General features: G+C 34.8%; 1 protein-coding gene across 1 annotated transcript; it reads right to left on the bottom strand.

The window, feature by feature from the left end:
- Positions 1 to 3,070: 3,070 nt before the first annotated feature.
- LOC110107429 (structure-specific endonuclease subunit SLX1) lies at positions 3,071 to 14,802 on the bottom strand. Its single transcript, XM_020837694.2, has 4 exons — positions 14,478 to 14,802; positions 7,781 to 7,919; positions 4,056 to 4,189; positions 3,071 to 3,975 (listed from the first exon to the last, which is right to left on the bottom strand). Exons 1-4 carry the CDS (start codon positions 14,657 to 14,659, stop codon positions 3,321 to 3,323), a joined length of 1,110 nt encoding a protein of 369 aa, XP_020693353.1. The 5' UTR covers positions 14,660 to 14,802; the 3' UTR covers positions 3,071 to 3,320.
- Positions 14,803 to 15,094: the final 292 nt, after the last annotated feature.

The raw sequence follows: 15,094 nt of genomic DNA, 5'->3' as shown, positions 1-15,094 counted from the left end.
TCAAATTCAAGAACAAATAATTCAATATAAGCTTAAGTATGTTTCTTATCTACGCTCTACATAAATTTATATCTTAATAGAATTAACAAAAAGTTTGGAAGCAACAATTAGGGGTGTCAATTCGGGTCAATGGGTAGAGTTCGGGTCAAATCCGGAACTGACCCGGTAATGTTCGGGTCAACCCGAACCCGATCCGTTTTTAAAAACGGAAAAGGTTTCCGGACCCGAACCCGATCCGATTCGGGTCCGGGTCAACCCGACCTGACACGAATGACCAAAAAGTTGACCTAAAATTGCTAGTTTTAAGGTCAAAATTGGGTCAATCTTTGATTTTCATGTCAAAATCGGGTTTCCGAGTCAAATAGAAATTTTCGTGTGAATTTCGAGTCATTTTAGGGTTGCTGAGTCAATCCGAATCCGATCCGATTTTTAAAACGGGTAGATTTGTTGAACCTGAACCCGACCTGTTTTGGGTCCAGGTTGACCCTAACCCAGATTTTTCCGGGTTGGGTTCGGGTCATGTTAAAACTTGACACCCATAGCAACAATGGTTGGCAGGGCAGAGTTAAAAAAATTTTATTAGTGGGGACATAAATTTATAATTTTTAATATATTATTAATTTTTTCATGTCAATTTTATCTTTTTATTTAATAATTAATAATTAAATAATATTTAAACTTTAAAGAATGGAAGTTATTATTTGTAAATTTTTTACATATATGAAAATTTTACTTTAAAATTTCTCATTTAACTTTGTAGGAGTAATTGAAAAATAATGGGCACTGAAGTTTTGAATGACTTATGAAAAATTCAAACAAGTTATCTCTCATTGGAGATAATTATATCTAAAAAGAAATTTTAAGTATATGTTTCTTAAATATTTTAGTAAAGCTTCCAAAAGTGTTTGTACATTGGCCACAATCCACATATATTTGAGCTAGCATAAAAAATATGAGGCCATAAAAATATGAAAAAGGAAGTAAATTCCTTGTGGACTCCATGCTTTAAATAGTTATATTAGGTACAATTCTAAGGCACATAGTTGCAACGACTCCATCATCACCATGTCTTATTTCAATCATCATTATAATGAAGGATCATAGGCCAGAAGGGGCACATAGCCCCATGCTGGCTTTGTCACTGATTGTCAGGAGATTATAGTTGAAAGATCGTAGTCTAATGACAGTGGTCTGATGGCGGTGAATTAACAACAATAATGAAGCTGTGGTCTAAACAATAAGGTAGAAGTTGGACCAACAACTATAGTAGGGTGGTGGCAGTTTGATGGCAGAGATGGAGTTGAAGCAATCCAACAGTAAAGGATCAACGGTGGTACTCAGATGGAACTCGGAGATTCTTCAAATTTTTTAGCTCTCTTGAGTCTCAAGCTAAGGCCCAAGCCTCTCATAATATAGAGAGAGTGGGGGCAATTTATAAATTTTGATAGTACCATGTCCTTTAAATATAACCAAAATTTTGAACACTTAATTTGTTGGACCACCTGTATTGAATCTCTCGATCTTATGTCATTATTTTAACATTTAAATATCTTAATGATACCATAATGAGATGATTTGGGCCCATTGAATTTGCCTTCTCGGGATGTTCAAATGATTATGATTCAAATGTGCATCATGTTTCGTGTCCGATCAAATTAATTTCTTGTAACATCTCAATAATAAAAAACATAAGTCATGATTTAGAAGTTTTGAAGATCTAGATTTCGTTTGGGACAGTTTTCTTACAGTTTCTTAAAGCATCTTTTTAGTTATTTTTTCTGCTAAATATTTGCTTTAAGAATCAGTAAAAAAGCTGCCCAAAACGAAACCCTAATCTCTCTCTCTCTCTCTGTTAAAATCCGGGAAGTATTTATTCTTTACTGACAGATGGGAGCTGAAGGGTGGCTTAAATATTTTCGCAGAATGCTTCAGTCAATGTTGGTGGTGGGACCTCCAAATCTGGCACCGGTTATACGGTGCGACCAGGACTTATGCGGGTTGGGTAATGGGCCTGAGCTCGGGTATTAATTTCGGGAGACAAAACGTGGAGCCTCTCTGTGTAGAATGGGCCCTGTTATGGGCTGCTCCCAAAAGCCTGGCCCTGAACCATTCCAGTGCGCCACTTGCAACCTGCAGAACTGCAATAGCAAGCTGAAGGTTGAAGGCAAGGAGCAAAGGTATATGCCCAAGTTGCTAAATATATATCTTTTAATAATATGCTAAATTTAGTGAACGTTTGGTATCACTTTTATTTTTTTATTTATTTATTTAGATTTATGTTTAAATAATAATAAAATATATTTGATATCTTATAAATATATTAATTTATTTTTATTGAATATCAAATATGTTGATTTATACAATAGTAGCTGCGGTCACCTGCAGGACAACGATAGCTGTCAAAGATAACGGTAGTTGAAGATATTTTAAAATAAATTAATTTGTTTTCAAGGTTTCATTACCAATATTTTTTCCTCGAGGCTTTGTATTTAAAAATTATTACATAATAATTTAATTATCAATATTACTAAATATATTATTTGTACATATGTAATTAGATAATTAGTCATCAATTTTAAAAATAATAGTTTCAATTTATTATCAATTGATTATAGATAAATTTTTTACAAAATATATAATATCTTTTAGAAACTTTTCAAATCTTAATGTAGGGGTAGACCTAAAAAGACTTGGTTAGAAAATATTAGGAACGACCTTTCTTTATTAGATTTAAACGAGAATTTGGCTTTTAATAGGACTCAATGGAGAAAAAGGATTCATGTAGCCGACCCCACGTAGTGGGATAAAGGCTTGATGTTGTTGTTGTTGTTGTTGTAATGATGCATCAAATAAATATAATGAGAATTTTTTTAACATCCATTAGTATTTCTCACTATATTTAAACAATTTTAATATCAATGTAATGTATGGCTAGTCAATGAATTTATATATTTTACTTGTATAATTATGAGACACTACTCAGCTTATTTTACTTATGTAATCACATCTAAAGGGCTTCTTGCACTAATGACAAGGTTGCACAAATCAAAGCAAGGAAACTCTCAATCCATAGTAAAGCATTGCAAATAGCTCATATTTAAAAAATTGGCAAAATATTTAACAAACTATTCCAATAATCAATCCCTTTATTGCAGAAGGAAGTTAATGAAGCCTCTACCTCTCAATAACATAAGAAAACTGTTCCATGACCCAACTTCTTGACCTTATCAAGCAAGACTTTAGCAATCACATTCAAGACCAAAGAACATCCAGCACCACAATACAAGTTGTAATGTGCTGCAAATATCCAGTTACTAGCTTTAAAGCTGAATAACCATCGGCGAATCGGTTAGATCAATTATTATCGAGTCAAACAAAGCTCGCTTCGTCTTCGATCGAATAACGCCGCTGGATGGTGTGCATAGGTTTATCACGTCGACTTTGGGAGAGAGAAGCAAGCTACTGGTCATTGCTTCATTATCAGAACTTCTTGGAGTTGATTTCTGTCTAGCCTGATCCATTCCACTATCTTCACTGCAAGAATTGGGACTTAGGCTGGTTGAAGCGCCTCTTCTGCATTCAATGACTCTTCTAGGGGACTGGGAAGGTTCAGTAAACTCACTCGACTCCAGTAGTATTCTGGAATTAGAGTATAAGTTTCCATAGCATTCTTCAGTAGACTGCAAAGTTTGTTCACAATTGTAGGATACAGTATTTCCCATCTGATTGATATTTCTATTCATTCCTTCAATTGTAACATCTGCTGATGCAGGCATGTTTATGTCTTCATTGATATCTTCTTCTCCATCAGCTTCATCAAAGACATCACTGCTGCGATGTAAAGCATGCCCTTTAGCATAGCAAGGGAGATCATCCATGGAACAAATGTTGAACCTCATTTGATTTGGCAACCTTGGACAACCAGCTATATGTTTTGTGTATTTTGTTGAAAAGAAGTTCACTGTGAGGTTTAAGCTGATTAAAAAAGAAAAATGGAGCTCAATTTTTTATAGTTATATGTTAATTGAAAGATGGGAAAGAGCTGTGAAGCATACTTCTCCCAGGATGGGAGGTTGAGCATTGAATAGGCAAGCTTAATTTTATTAGCCAAGCCTGAGAGGGATTTAAAACTTGAAGCAGCTTTTCTAACAGCTAGAGATTCTCTGGGGTGCTGCCATGCCCATTCAAACTGAAAATTAAAAATTTCAAGTTGAAAATTAGAAGTATGCATACTCAGAACAGAAACAAGGAATCAGAGAATCACAGTCAAATCAAACAATTCTAATGACAAAGTTCACTCCAGGTGAGAGACAGTTGGTAGATGACAAAGTTATAGCATTTATGAATCACAGTCAAAGAACAATTCTAATAATAATATTGATAAGATCTTGAACTATCATAAAATGCAAAAAGATAATTGCATGAGTCTTCAAATGCATCAGCTATAACTTGCAACAGGATAATAGAGATATAAGTAGGCTGAGTTTTGGTGGTCCATCCGCTGGCTGAAAGGAAGGCGCTAGAGCACTATTGACACTAAAGAAGGTCTATCTCCGTGAGTTCATTGGCCGTCCTCACCTAAAGTTGGCGTATTTCTACTTGTTGATCGCCCGGGAACCGATAGCCCCCAGACTCCTTTTTCTTTTGTAAAAAGAAAAAACTATTGCCTTGAACTTGTTTAAGTTCAACTATTGCCTTTTTCTTCTACAGGGAGTGAATTTGTTTGCCTTCCGAATGTACCCATTTTCCCAAGACATATGAGTGATCCTCGAGTAACGTTCCATAGCCGGTTGAGGTAGCTATGAACCTCTTCCTAGCGCCTTCTTTGCAATTCATCAACCTCTCGGTTGGTTTTTCCGACAGTACAGTGTCCAATCCAAATTGGACATAAAATAAGAAGGCGCGGAGCGTTCAGCCTTTTCATTTTTTCAGACTGATCACCGGCAAGGAATCATGCCGATCTCCTATTCTTTCCTAGCATCCAACGAAGCGAATCCCTCAGAGCGGTATCGGATCACAAAAGTCATTGTATAGAATGTCGATGTTCCCTCGACCGGTTAGGTTAATCCATAATGATTGGTCTCAAAAGAGGAAAGATAGGGGAATGGATTAGAAGTTCGCTCTTTTCGAGAGATCAACAAACTTCCGCCCTTGATCAAACCACTGAGCGAGGCGAATCGTGAATGTTAGGTGTTTTGATTCCAACATTCTTCTTGTTCGCCACTTGCCTCGCATTGCTTCGGATCACTGTCCCCTACTCTTCAACACCCCGGAACACTCGCTGGATCAAGTTTGGATTTGCGAATGAATGCTGGGCTGGGCCACCTCGAATGGCGTGAGCCGCATGCGGGGAGACCCGCACGTACGGTCCGGAGGCCGGCCGCAGCAGAGCTGCGGGGCATTTCTTTGCTACGCATCGCCTGGCGCCCTTCCCGGACCTAGCAGCAAACGGGCGGGCCGGGCCTGAATTCAGAGCGGACCTCACTAATTTATTCAATCATTTACAAGAAAATTTAAATCATATCACAAACAATCTTGAAGAAGCATTTCGATAAAATGGTGACTTTATTCCATAATGAATATGTCGAGTTGAGCAACTCCCAGAGTGATTTAAGGTGTTTACTATTTATTTTGTAGAAAAGTAAAAAAGCCACTTTAAATTTTATGACTCAATAAAAAGGGTGGAAATATATAGACTTTTTCAAAAGTCTTATAATAAAAAAATTCAAAGCTAATTAGAAAAAGGAAAAAATCACTAAGAGAGATTGGCGAATAAAAGTAGAAGATAAGGCACATGGATTGGAATCTACAAGCCACAAGAGAATCGTTCCAACAATTAGAACTCTTAATCTATGCGCTCAAGGATTCCTATCAAAATTGGTAGACTTGTGGGTCCAACCAATGGCTAGCCGTGTGTGGGAAAAGGACTGAATTCCTATTGGGGCCAGCAGTTGTGATGTGGGCCTCATGATCATTCAACAATCCCCTTCAAACTGAATGGTATAAATCTAACATTCTAAATATACTAATATTTTTTAACATGAGTTTGTTGAGTCCCTTGATGAGATTATCTGCAGATCCATTGCTAGAACTTATTGGGAGTATTTTGGCCTTTTACTTGTAGTTTTTGTTTGATTTCCTGAGATATTTAAGGACATTGTTTGCATAGTAAAATGGTTGGCCATCTTTAGGGACAAAACATTCTACTTTACAGGCATTTATTATGGTCAAAACATCATATAATTTTATTTAAATTTATTATTTATTTACATATGATTATAAAATATTAAAAAAAAAACATGCTAACTAAATTATGTGAATTTCTAATGAAATATTACATTTGCATTTGTGTTAAATTTAGTTTGGAAGTTTAAATATTAATAACTCACATATATTTTGTTATTCTTGATTAAAGCTCAATGATAGCTCGAACACAAAAATAAACTAAAGGGTTAGCCAGACTTACCATCCCTATGGATAGTTAATGTTATACATAAAACCCCTATGTTTTCTAAAATTACACTTGCTTGCTATTGTTATATATTACATTATGTAATAAACAAAAGATGTTTTAAAAAATTCAACTTATCTCTCATATTATCGAATATTAAATTGCATGTTAGCATCACTTTGTTAACAAAGAGCACCAAAAATAGGGGACAAGTGCAATTTTAGAAAATATAAGTGAGGTACATGTAAAATTGACAATCTATAGAAGAGTATAATCAATCCTAAGCTTAAAAATAAACTTGAACATAATTTGGGAGCTCTTGAAAAAAAAACAATTGCATTTGTGTTAAATGTAGTTTGGAAGTTTAAATATTAATAACTCACATATATTTTGTTAGTCTTGATTAAAGCTCAATGATAGCTCGAACACAAAAATAAACTAAAGGGTTAGCCAGACTTACCATCCCTATGGATAGTTAATGTTATACATAACACCCCTATGTTTTCTAAAATTACACTTGCTTCCTATTGTTATATATTACATTATGTAATAAACAAAAGATGTTTTCAAAAATTCAACTTATCTCTCATATTATTGAATATTAAATTGCATGTTAGCATCACTTTGTTAACAAAGAGCACCAAAAATAGGGGACAAGTGCCTTTTAGAAAATATAAGTGAGGTACATGTAAAATTGACAATCTATAGAAGAGTATAATCAATCCTAAGCTTAAAAATAAACTTGAACATAATTTGGGAACTCAGCTTATGTTCAGGTTTTGTTCGAAGTAAATAGAAAAATAAATAAACAAAGTTGATCATGGCATGCTCAACGTCACTAAGCTCATTTGCAGCCCTAAAGCAAGAACTTCATTATGTAGTCTCAATACTTAACCCAAAGTTAGCATCTATAATGCTGGCATATAAATATCTATATGCATTGATGTTCTCAACTAATTTAATAGTAACCAGAAAGCAGCAGAGTCTTCAATATATTTTTTGTCTTTCTTGGTGGTGAACTGCCTAATTTTTGGCGTGATGACTAGGCACTTGAAATGAGAAATGGGATCATATAAATATATAATTTCACATATCATCAAAGTTATGAAGCATTTCAAAAATTGACAAATTGATGGGTAGACTTAAATAAGGAGATAAAAGATGATTTCATATAAACTATCAATTTTTGTCCTGAAATAGAAGGCTTATACATGCACTCATATATGCAATAATGAATGCAAAAAAATATTTTCATAGGTTTTAATGTTTTATAAAAAACTTTTAGAGTCGCTGCACAATGTAATAGAATAGGGCTGCACAGAAACTCACCTGAAGAGCAGAAACATTAGATGGAAAACCATAAATGCATAGAACCATCTCCCATGGCCGACCACGCTTTGTCCTCCATGCACCACAACTCTTCTCACCATTATGTTGTTTAATTCTTCGCCGAGGATTCACAGTAAACCTAATAACATCCACCTTAATTAGCTACAACGCTACTCAGATAAAACTTTCATATTCTAATCTAAAAGCCCACAAAATTATAGATTATCAAATATTTAGCAATATTTGTGATATTAAATACACTCGAACCATTTTAAGAAAAAAATAACTAAAGAATCCCATTCTGAAGACCAAATGGCTGTTCAGAATGCCTATTTGTCCATGGTAAATTCACGTTTTGGAGTAAATCCTGCCAAAAGCCTATCTCATTATCTCCCAAATTTATAAAATTTGGGATTTCCCATAAGTTATCAAATTTGGCCAAAATTTGTGATTTGTCAAACTACAATGGGAGCTAAATATCTAGGATATTCTACAAGTAGTGAGAACTCTTCACAAAACCCTTCTTCCTAATCTCTTTGTGCTAACCCTCCTCTCTAATTGTCAGTGCAACTTAAGGAGGAGCTTAAATCTCAATGCTTTTATTGTTTAATTGAGATAAACCTGATCCTCCTAATCTATGAATACACTGTATGATGCAAAATTAATATTGATTAATGATTATATTTCTTTTTATGCATGAATATTTGAAGTATGATTTTAAAATATGCAAGATGTTGCCCATACATGATTGGAATTGTCATGTTAGATTACATATTTGTGATTCAAATTAAGAGAACATGAGATGAGATGACAAGAACAATTGATAAGAACCTAATTGATATATCCATAATGGACTCTCTACCATGCAGCCTGGTAGAGTGATAATCAATTGAATGTGCAAAGTTCTAAAAAAAGAACTACCATGGGTGTCAAAGTGATCAAAAGAACATATTGTTTCCTTTAGAGACATAATCAAGGAGAAATTTCTAGAAGGAAATATTCCCAATGGAATTTCGAAGGTGTGGGATCATATTATCTCCAATATAAATCATCATTTTAGACCAAAGTATTATTTTTGGTACTAACATAATGTGTTATAAGAATATGCAGAGCAATTTGAAATATATTTGTCAAATGCTAACAAAGATGACGGTGAGACAAGAAAATCCAACATCCAAGAATGAATAACCTCAAGAAGATTATACATATGTTGTAGATGAACTTCATCAAGGCAAGTTCTATAAGAAGAACACGGTGGAGTTGTTGGAGGATTGTGTCATAAGCTTGGATGAAGATAATAATCATGAGGAACATAATAAAGATTAAGTAAATGGTTCCATAAGCAAGGTTGAGGATGTGATTAGTGAGAAGCATAAGAATTGTAACAAGGATAAAAAAAGGTCGAAGGAATAATTTGGATAAGGTTTCCAATAATTTGAAGAATAATAAGCTAAATAAGAATCATAGATGTTTTAAAATAATGTAATCATTTAATGAGCTTGAATGATATAAAATTTAACAAAATAATAAGCACTGCTTATAGAACATGAAATATATGTAACGCCCCACGATACCCCTTACCAGTAACGTAATGTGTCACATATAACATAACATTTATTCTTTACTTTTAATTATTTCTCATCAATTGTATACTTATATAAAACATTCATTGACAACCACATTTATATAATAAACGGAAGCGTCTAATTAATCCAAACTTCATCACATAATATTTACAGAGCCACTAATAAAATTCAAAGTAGTACAACACTGAACAGTCTACATATCTCAGCTGTAGACTCACATACAATGCTAAATAATCGAACATAAAGTTAAATAACTTGAACCTATTATGCTTAAACTTTTTCCTTTCCTTTCCCTGTAACAACAACCTGTATAAAAACTGGTGAGCTAAGAAGCTCAAGTAGTTATGCAAATTAAATAATAAATTTAAATGCAAATATATAATAAATAACTATATTTAAATTATAAAACTTAACATTATTTGCAAACAATGAAAAATCATTTTTTAGGATTAACCTTTAATTCCTTTGAAGTCTGTATAGAATATCAATATTAGTCTTCTAAAAATTTGAATACACTGTTATAAGAATGTTCAATGGAGCTCGGGTAAATCTGACATTATCGTTATTGAACTATATAGAAATCCATTTTGCCTCTTTGAGGGTCCCTTTTGCCCCACCTTCTATGCAAGTATCATATCTGGGGTCCCTTTTGCCCCCACCTACAATTGCAGGTATCATACTTAGGGTCCCTTTTGCTCCACCTGCGAGTGTAAGTATCATATCATTTTATAATCAATCTTTACTAATTGATATTCATTAAATTTCGCATATTCATAGTTCCTACTTGTATTATAGGGGTTACATACTTCAATAACAATATATCTATTATACTTTTTGCATGAAGAGAAGGTGTATGCTACAAGTAAAGAATTCTACTTATTTTAAAAATATTACCAACTAGAAAAAATCTTTAAACGATCATATTACATTTTATTTTAAAGTTAAATCATTCGAATTTGCATGTGGTTATTCATATATAAATACTTGGTTGTGAATTTGCATTCATAACATCATAATTGTTTCCTTAAATTTCCATTAAACACTAGTGTATGAGGCTACCAAAAATAACAGTATATACTTTTAAATTAAACTTGCATTATTTACTTCCTTGATGAGTTGTCTTATCCAAAATTCTACACCTCGTAATATTTCCTCCTTTTTGCATATATATATATATATATATATATATATATGAATCCTAAAACATAATTGAGTATATTCTTCTTTAAAATTTGATTACTGAATTTAGGAAATATAAAAGACAATAATTAAAATTAAAATTTCTTACCTCCTCCTTCCTTTTATTATTCTTTTCTTCTACTCTTTCTTTCGAATGCACCAAAACATCACACAAAATCATTGTTCCTTCAATTAACTTGCACACTCACAACAAACTGCACTGTCGAATTTCCTCCAGTGCACTGTGCCGAATTTCCTCTTCTATGCATTGTGTCGAATCCCTCTTCTAATCACTATGTCGAATCCCTTTACAGTACAACACTGTGCCGAACATACCCACAGTGAATCCACTCCTAGTTGCGTGAAAACTGCTGATTTGTGAGAGTTCCGAACAAAAAAAAGAATAGAGGAGAGGGCCCGCATAAAGTGAATTTAATATAACTGATTCCCCAAAACCTTCACAGTCTTCAGATGAAAATAAATCAGTGGTTGATTTATTCGACCCATGCAGGCATCTCTTCAGAAAATAAGGAATTCTAATTTAATATATCAGTTAGTATTAATACCATGGAAATATACATTAAACAACATTTATAATTTAAGTTCATAACGATTATAGTCTTTTACTGTTAATGGGAATTTTAATTATAATTTAAATATTAAATGTAACAAACATAATTTGTTGGAAATTTTCATGACCTGAAATTTTGAGTATTCCACTATAAGAGTGATATTTTATGAATAAAGAGAATTAAAAAAGGAGAAAATGAAGGGGTCGTTGAATAGAGAATTATGATGAAGGTTGAAATTTGTGGAACTTGTAGGATTATGCGAAGGCTTAAAGGAGGAAAAGTAAAGTTTCTTGGGATATATGTTGCTTGGGATTTAGTACAGAAGTAATTGGCCTAAGGATATCAAATGTTGTTTTGGAGGTCAAGCTAGCAAGTAAAAAGGTTTGACCAAGAGCACTTAGTTGATGAGGGTTTGACTACATTAACCAAAAGGGTCAATGGGTAAGTAAAGGTTGGGTTAGCCAAATTTAATAATATGGCTAACTCGGGTTAGGTATGAGTTGCAAAGGATTCAAAGAAATATAACAAATTAAAAATCAAACTAATCTGATCTAACTAGAGAAAGTTATAACAAAAATATTGAGATGGAGCAAAACAAAAATTTCTACTGAGAAGAATAGAAAACCAGAATTTTGAAATTATGTAAACAACCAACTAAAGTCAAAATGCAATATCACTTTATAAGTATTTCTACAAGATAAAGATCAGAACAAAAAAATTCCAAGCAAAAGAAAATTCATATGATGGGCACAAAAAAAAGTTAAAATGAGCTCAAGTCAAATTCAAGATTGGGCCTTACTCACGACTCGATTGAAGGAAAAGGAAATTTAAATGGGAGGATTCAAGGTCGCTTACTTGGGTTGATGGAAGAGGAAAATTTGAAGAGAAAACTCAGTGAAGCACAACACAAAATAAGTGGTTTAGCAGTCATTGCTTACATCCACTATTAAATTATACTAGGTTCTTCTTACAATTGTATCTTTTGTAAAAGGGAGGAGAAGAGCATGGACGAAGAAGAACAATAAAAAATAAGACTAGGGAGTCAAATCTCAGGAGTTCAACTTAGGATTTCGCCTCCTTTTTTATTATGATTCTTTACTTTCCCTTTTATAGGCCATCCTAGTATGGCTTCATTATATGTGTTGCATGAGGCATGCTTGCCAAGTGTCTTAAGGTGTGGAAAGCATGATGAGTGCAGAACAAGACTTAATGCACCATGGCATCATGTGTGACTCTGTGTGCTACACATTCTAGTAAGTAGATTATCATTTTGATACACTATCCTATGATAGGCGAGACTTAGACGCCTCAAGAACCGCTGGTCCAAGCAAAAGAGCATTAATTGGATGAGCTTAAACACCAATTCGAGCGGATGCTGATTTGGATGGTTATTTTGATCCTGAACTAGGTGGACATCGAGGACGGGTCGAATCTCATGAGAATTCCAATTGGTTGCTAAAGTATCTTTGGACATGTTCGTTTTGTGAGTGGATCTTGTTGGTTTGGTTGAGTAATCAATCGGATGAAGAGCCTATTTAAAGAGTTTTTTGGTGGGATCACAAATCTCGATGAAGCAGATAAGATCAAAGGAGTGTAAAACTTCTTTCCAGGATAAATTATTTATATAACCAATTATGAATGAAACAGAAGAAGCTTAAAAATCCAACTTATTTATCATGAATGGCAATGATTTTAGGGCTCATTGTCGTGAGCAACAGCCATTAAAAAAAAACATTTTTTTGATTGAGTGCAAACTTGGATATACCCAAACTAGAGTAGATAAGGAGGACACTCATATATACTTAGACATGATAAAAAAATGTTATGGTTGAAAACGCTTGGAGCTTAGTCAAACGAGTTATTCAAACTCTTTAACCAACTTTAACCAAGTAGAAGGAAATAATGGAGGCTTGCTATAGCAAGAGAATAGATATTTTTTTTTTTTTTGGATTTTATAAAGGGGTTGTTTGGTTGGATTATATAAGAGTATAAAGTATTCCAAATACAGAGGTTTTGAAAATTTTGGTGTTTAGACGGAGGAAAAATAAATGCAAAATAAAGTAAATGTAGAGTAAACCACTCTAGTTTATTTTTTAGGTAAATCAAACTCACCCAGTTTTGAGCGAGAATGATTTACACCGCAATCTAGCTCGCTTGATCGCCACTGGCCATTGCTGCCTACCACCTCCACCTGCCTCCGGCCACCACTACCACTTCCGCCGGCCACCACCTCCGCCGCCGCCGGCTATCACCCACCGCACCTCCACCCATCACTGTCCACCACCACTGCCAGCCACCATTGTCGGCCATCGCCGGCTACCACCCTCTGCTACCACGACCGCCGGTCTCTATCATCTCTAACATTTACACTACATTCATTTTACTTCAAACAAAAAAAAGAATAATCATTCGTCTTAATTTACTTTACACTCATCCAACAACAACAAGGGATATCATCAGGTCCAACAGCTTTTCCACCCTTCATTTTCTTTAAAGCCTCTCTAACTTCAGTTTTACTAATACGCCGATAAAAATAGAAATCTTTATTTTCATTTAGGGTGCTAAGGTCACTACTTTACACTCATCCAAACAACTACAAATTATTTCTTTTATATTGCATTCCTTTTTTAGCCAACCAAACAACCCCAAAATTAAAAATTGATTCACTCTAAATATACATAATCAGCCACAGCTCAGAAAACTTAGCAAGGAACAATGCATATACAAGGTCCTAACAATAGTCAGAACAGAATCAATCCCAGAATGCTCTGAGGTAAAAAAAGAGAAATTTCTTCAATAAATTTCACGCAATACCACAAGGTAAAAAAGATCGGAGGGCTACAACAAGGTTTTGGACTGGCAGGAATTGCTCGAACCGCGTGAGGAGAGCTATCGCGGAGAGGTGAGAAAGAAGGGTTCCTCAAAGAGTTCTCTCTGCAAGCAGCAAATTTCATAAATCAAGCTCCGGCCGCAATTTGATAAATACGGAGTTGAACCGAGGTTTGGTAAATCGGGTCAAATCCCGAACTCAATAAATCTGGGATTTACAAGTTAATATTAAGGCTTTAGCGGCATTTACTCCAAATCCTAGATTTATGATTGGGGCAGGAGATTGTAAATAGGCCTATCAAACAGACCATAGGTTATCAGCAGATAATCTCATGCCCAGCAGGTTAGCAACAGATCTCTAAGCAGATGACAGAATAATCCAGATTTCAGTGAAAATATCAACCACAAAGAAGATCCTGAAAATCTGCTATTTTATTTATAGAGAAGGAAAGATTATTCTTTTCAATGTCAGTATCAATTATGATGCAACCAATTCTAGAGATTGATTTCTACAGAGTTTGAAGGAGTTACCCAATATAGGTGCGGCCCTTGTGGCGAGGGCTTAAAGAGCAGAGAAGATAGCAAGCGAAGAAACCCTTCGCCGGCTCAGTCTCGTCGGCTCCTTCGTCGGAATCAGGATCGCCCACTCGTTTTTCCGTCTCTCTCGCTTCATCTACTTCTTTGGCTTCGTATCTTCCCCTTCTTCTCCCCATGCTCCCTCTCCCTCGCTCTCTCTACCTCTCTCCTGGATTCCCTCGCTCGCTCACTCGCTCGCCCTCAAGCTCGAAAGACCATGACAAGAGTGCCCGTTGAAAGAGAGCATTTTGAATCTCGACGCTCTAGGGCAACTATAGTAGAGATAAACCACGATCTGCCGGATCTGGTCCACACAGGAATATAAGTAGAGATTCCATTTTTGACACGATCTGAAACACGATTCGAATCCGATTCGAAAAAATTTGGGTTCAGGTCAACTTGAACCTGAAATGGGTCAGATTCGGGTTCAACTAATCAACTCGTTTTAAAAATCGGGTCAGGTTCGGGTTGACCCAACAACCCGAAATTGACCCGAAAGTGACACGAAAACTCACATTTGACCCGAAAAATCGAGATTGATATGTTTTTGACCCGAAAATCGAATATTGACC

The sequence above is a fragment of the Dendrobium catenatum genome, unplaced genomic scaffold (genome assembly GCF_001605985.2).
Source record: "Dendrobium catenatum unplaced genomic scaffold, ASM160598v2 fragScaff_scaffold_853, whole genome shotgun sequence".
NCBI lineage: Eukaryota > Viridiplantae > Streptophyta > Magnoliopsida > Asparagales > Orchidaceae > Dendrobium > Dendrobium catenatum.
Note: the sequence above shows the minus strand (reverse complement) of the source record. Positions and strands in the feature narration are given on the sequence as shown.

Excerpts from the sequence above, each read along its gene's own strand:
- LOC110107429 (XM_020837694.2), bottom strand. The coding sequence starts at position 14,659 with ATGGGGAGAAGAAGGGGAAGATACGAAGCCAAAGAAGTAGATGAAGCG. Across the intron at positions 7,920-14,477 it reads AAGGGCCGCACCTATATTGG|GTTTACTGTGAATCCTCGGC; the intron begins GTAACTCCTTCA and ends GGATGTTATTAG. Across the intron at positions 4,190-7,780 it reads CTAATGTTTCTGCTCTTCAG|TTTGAATGGGCATGGCAGCA; the intron begins GTGAGTTTCTGT and ends TTTAATTTTCAG.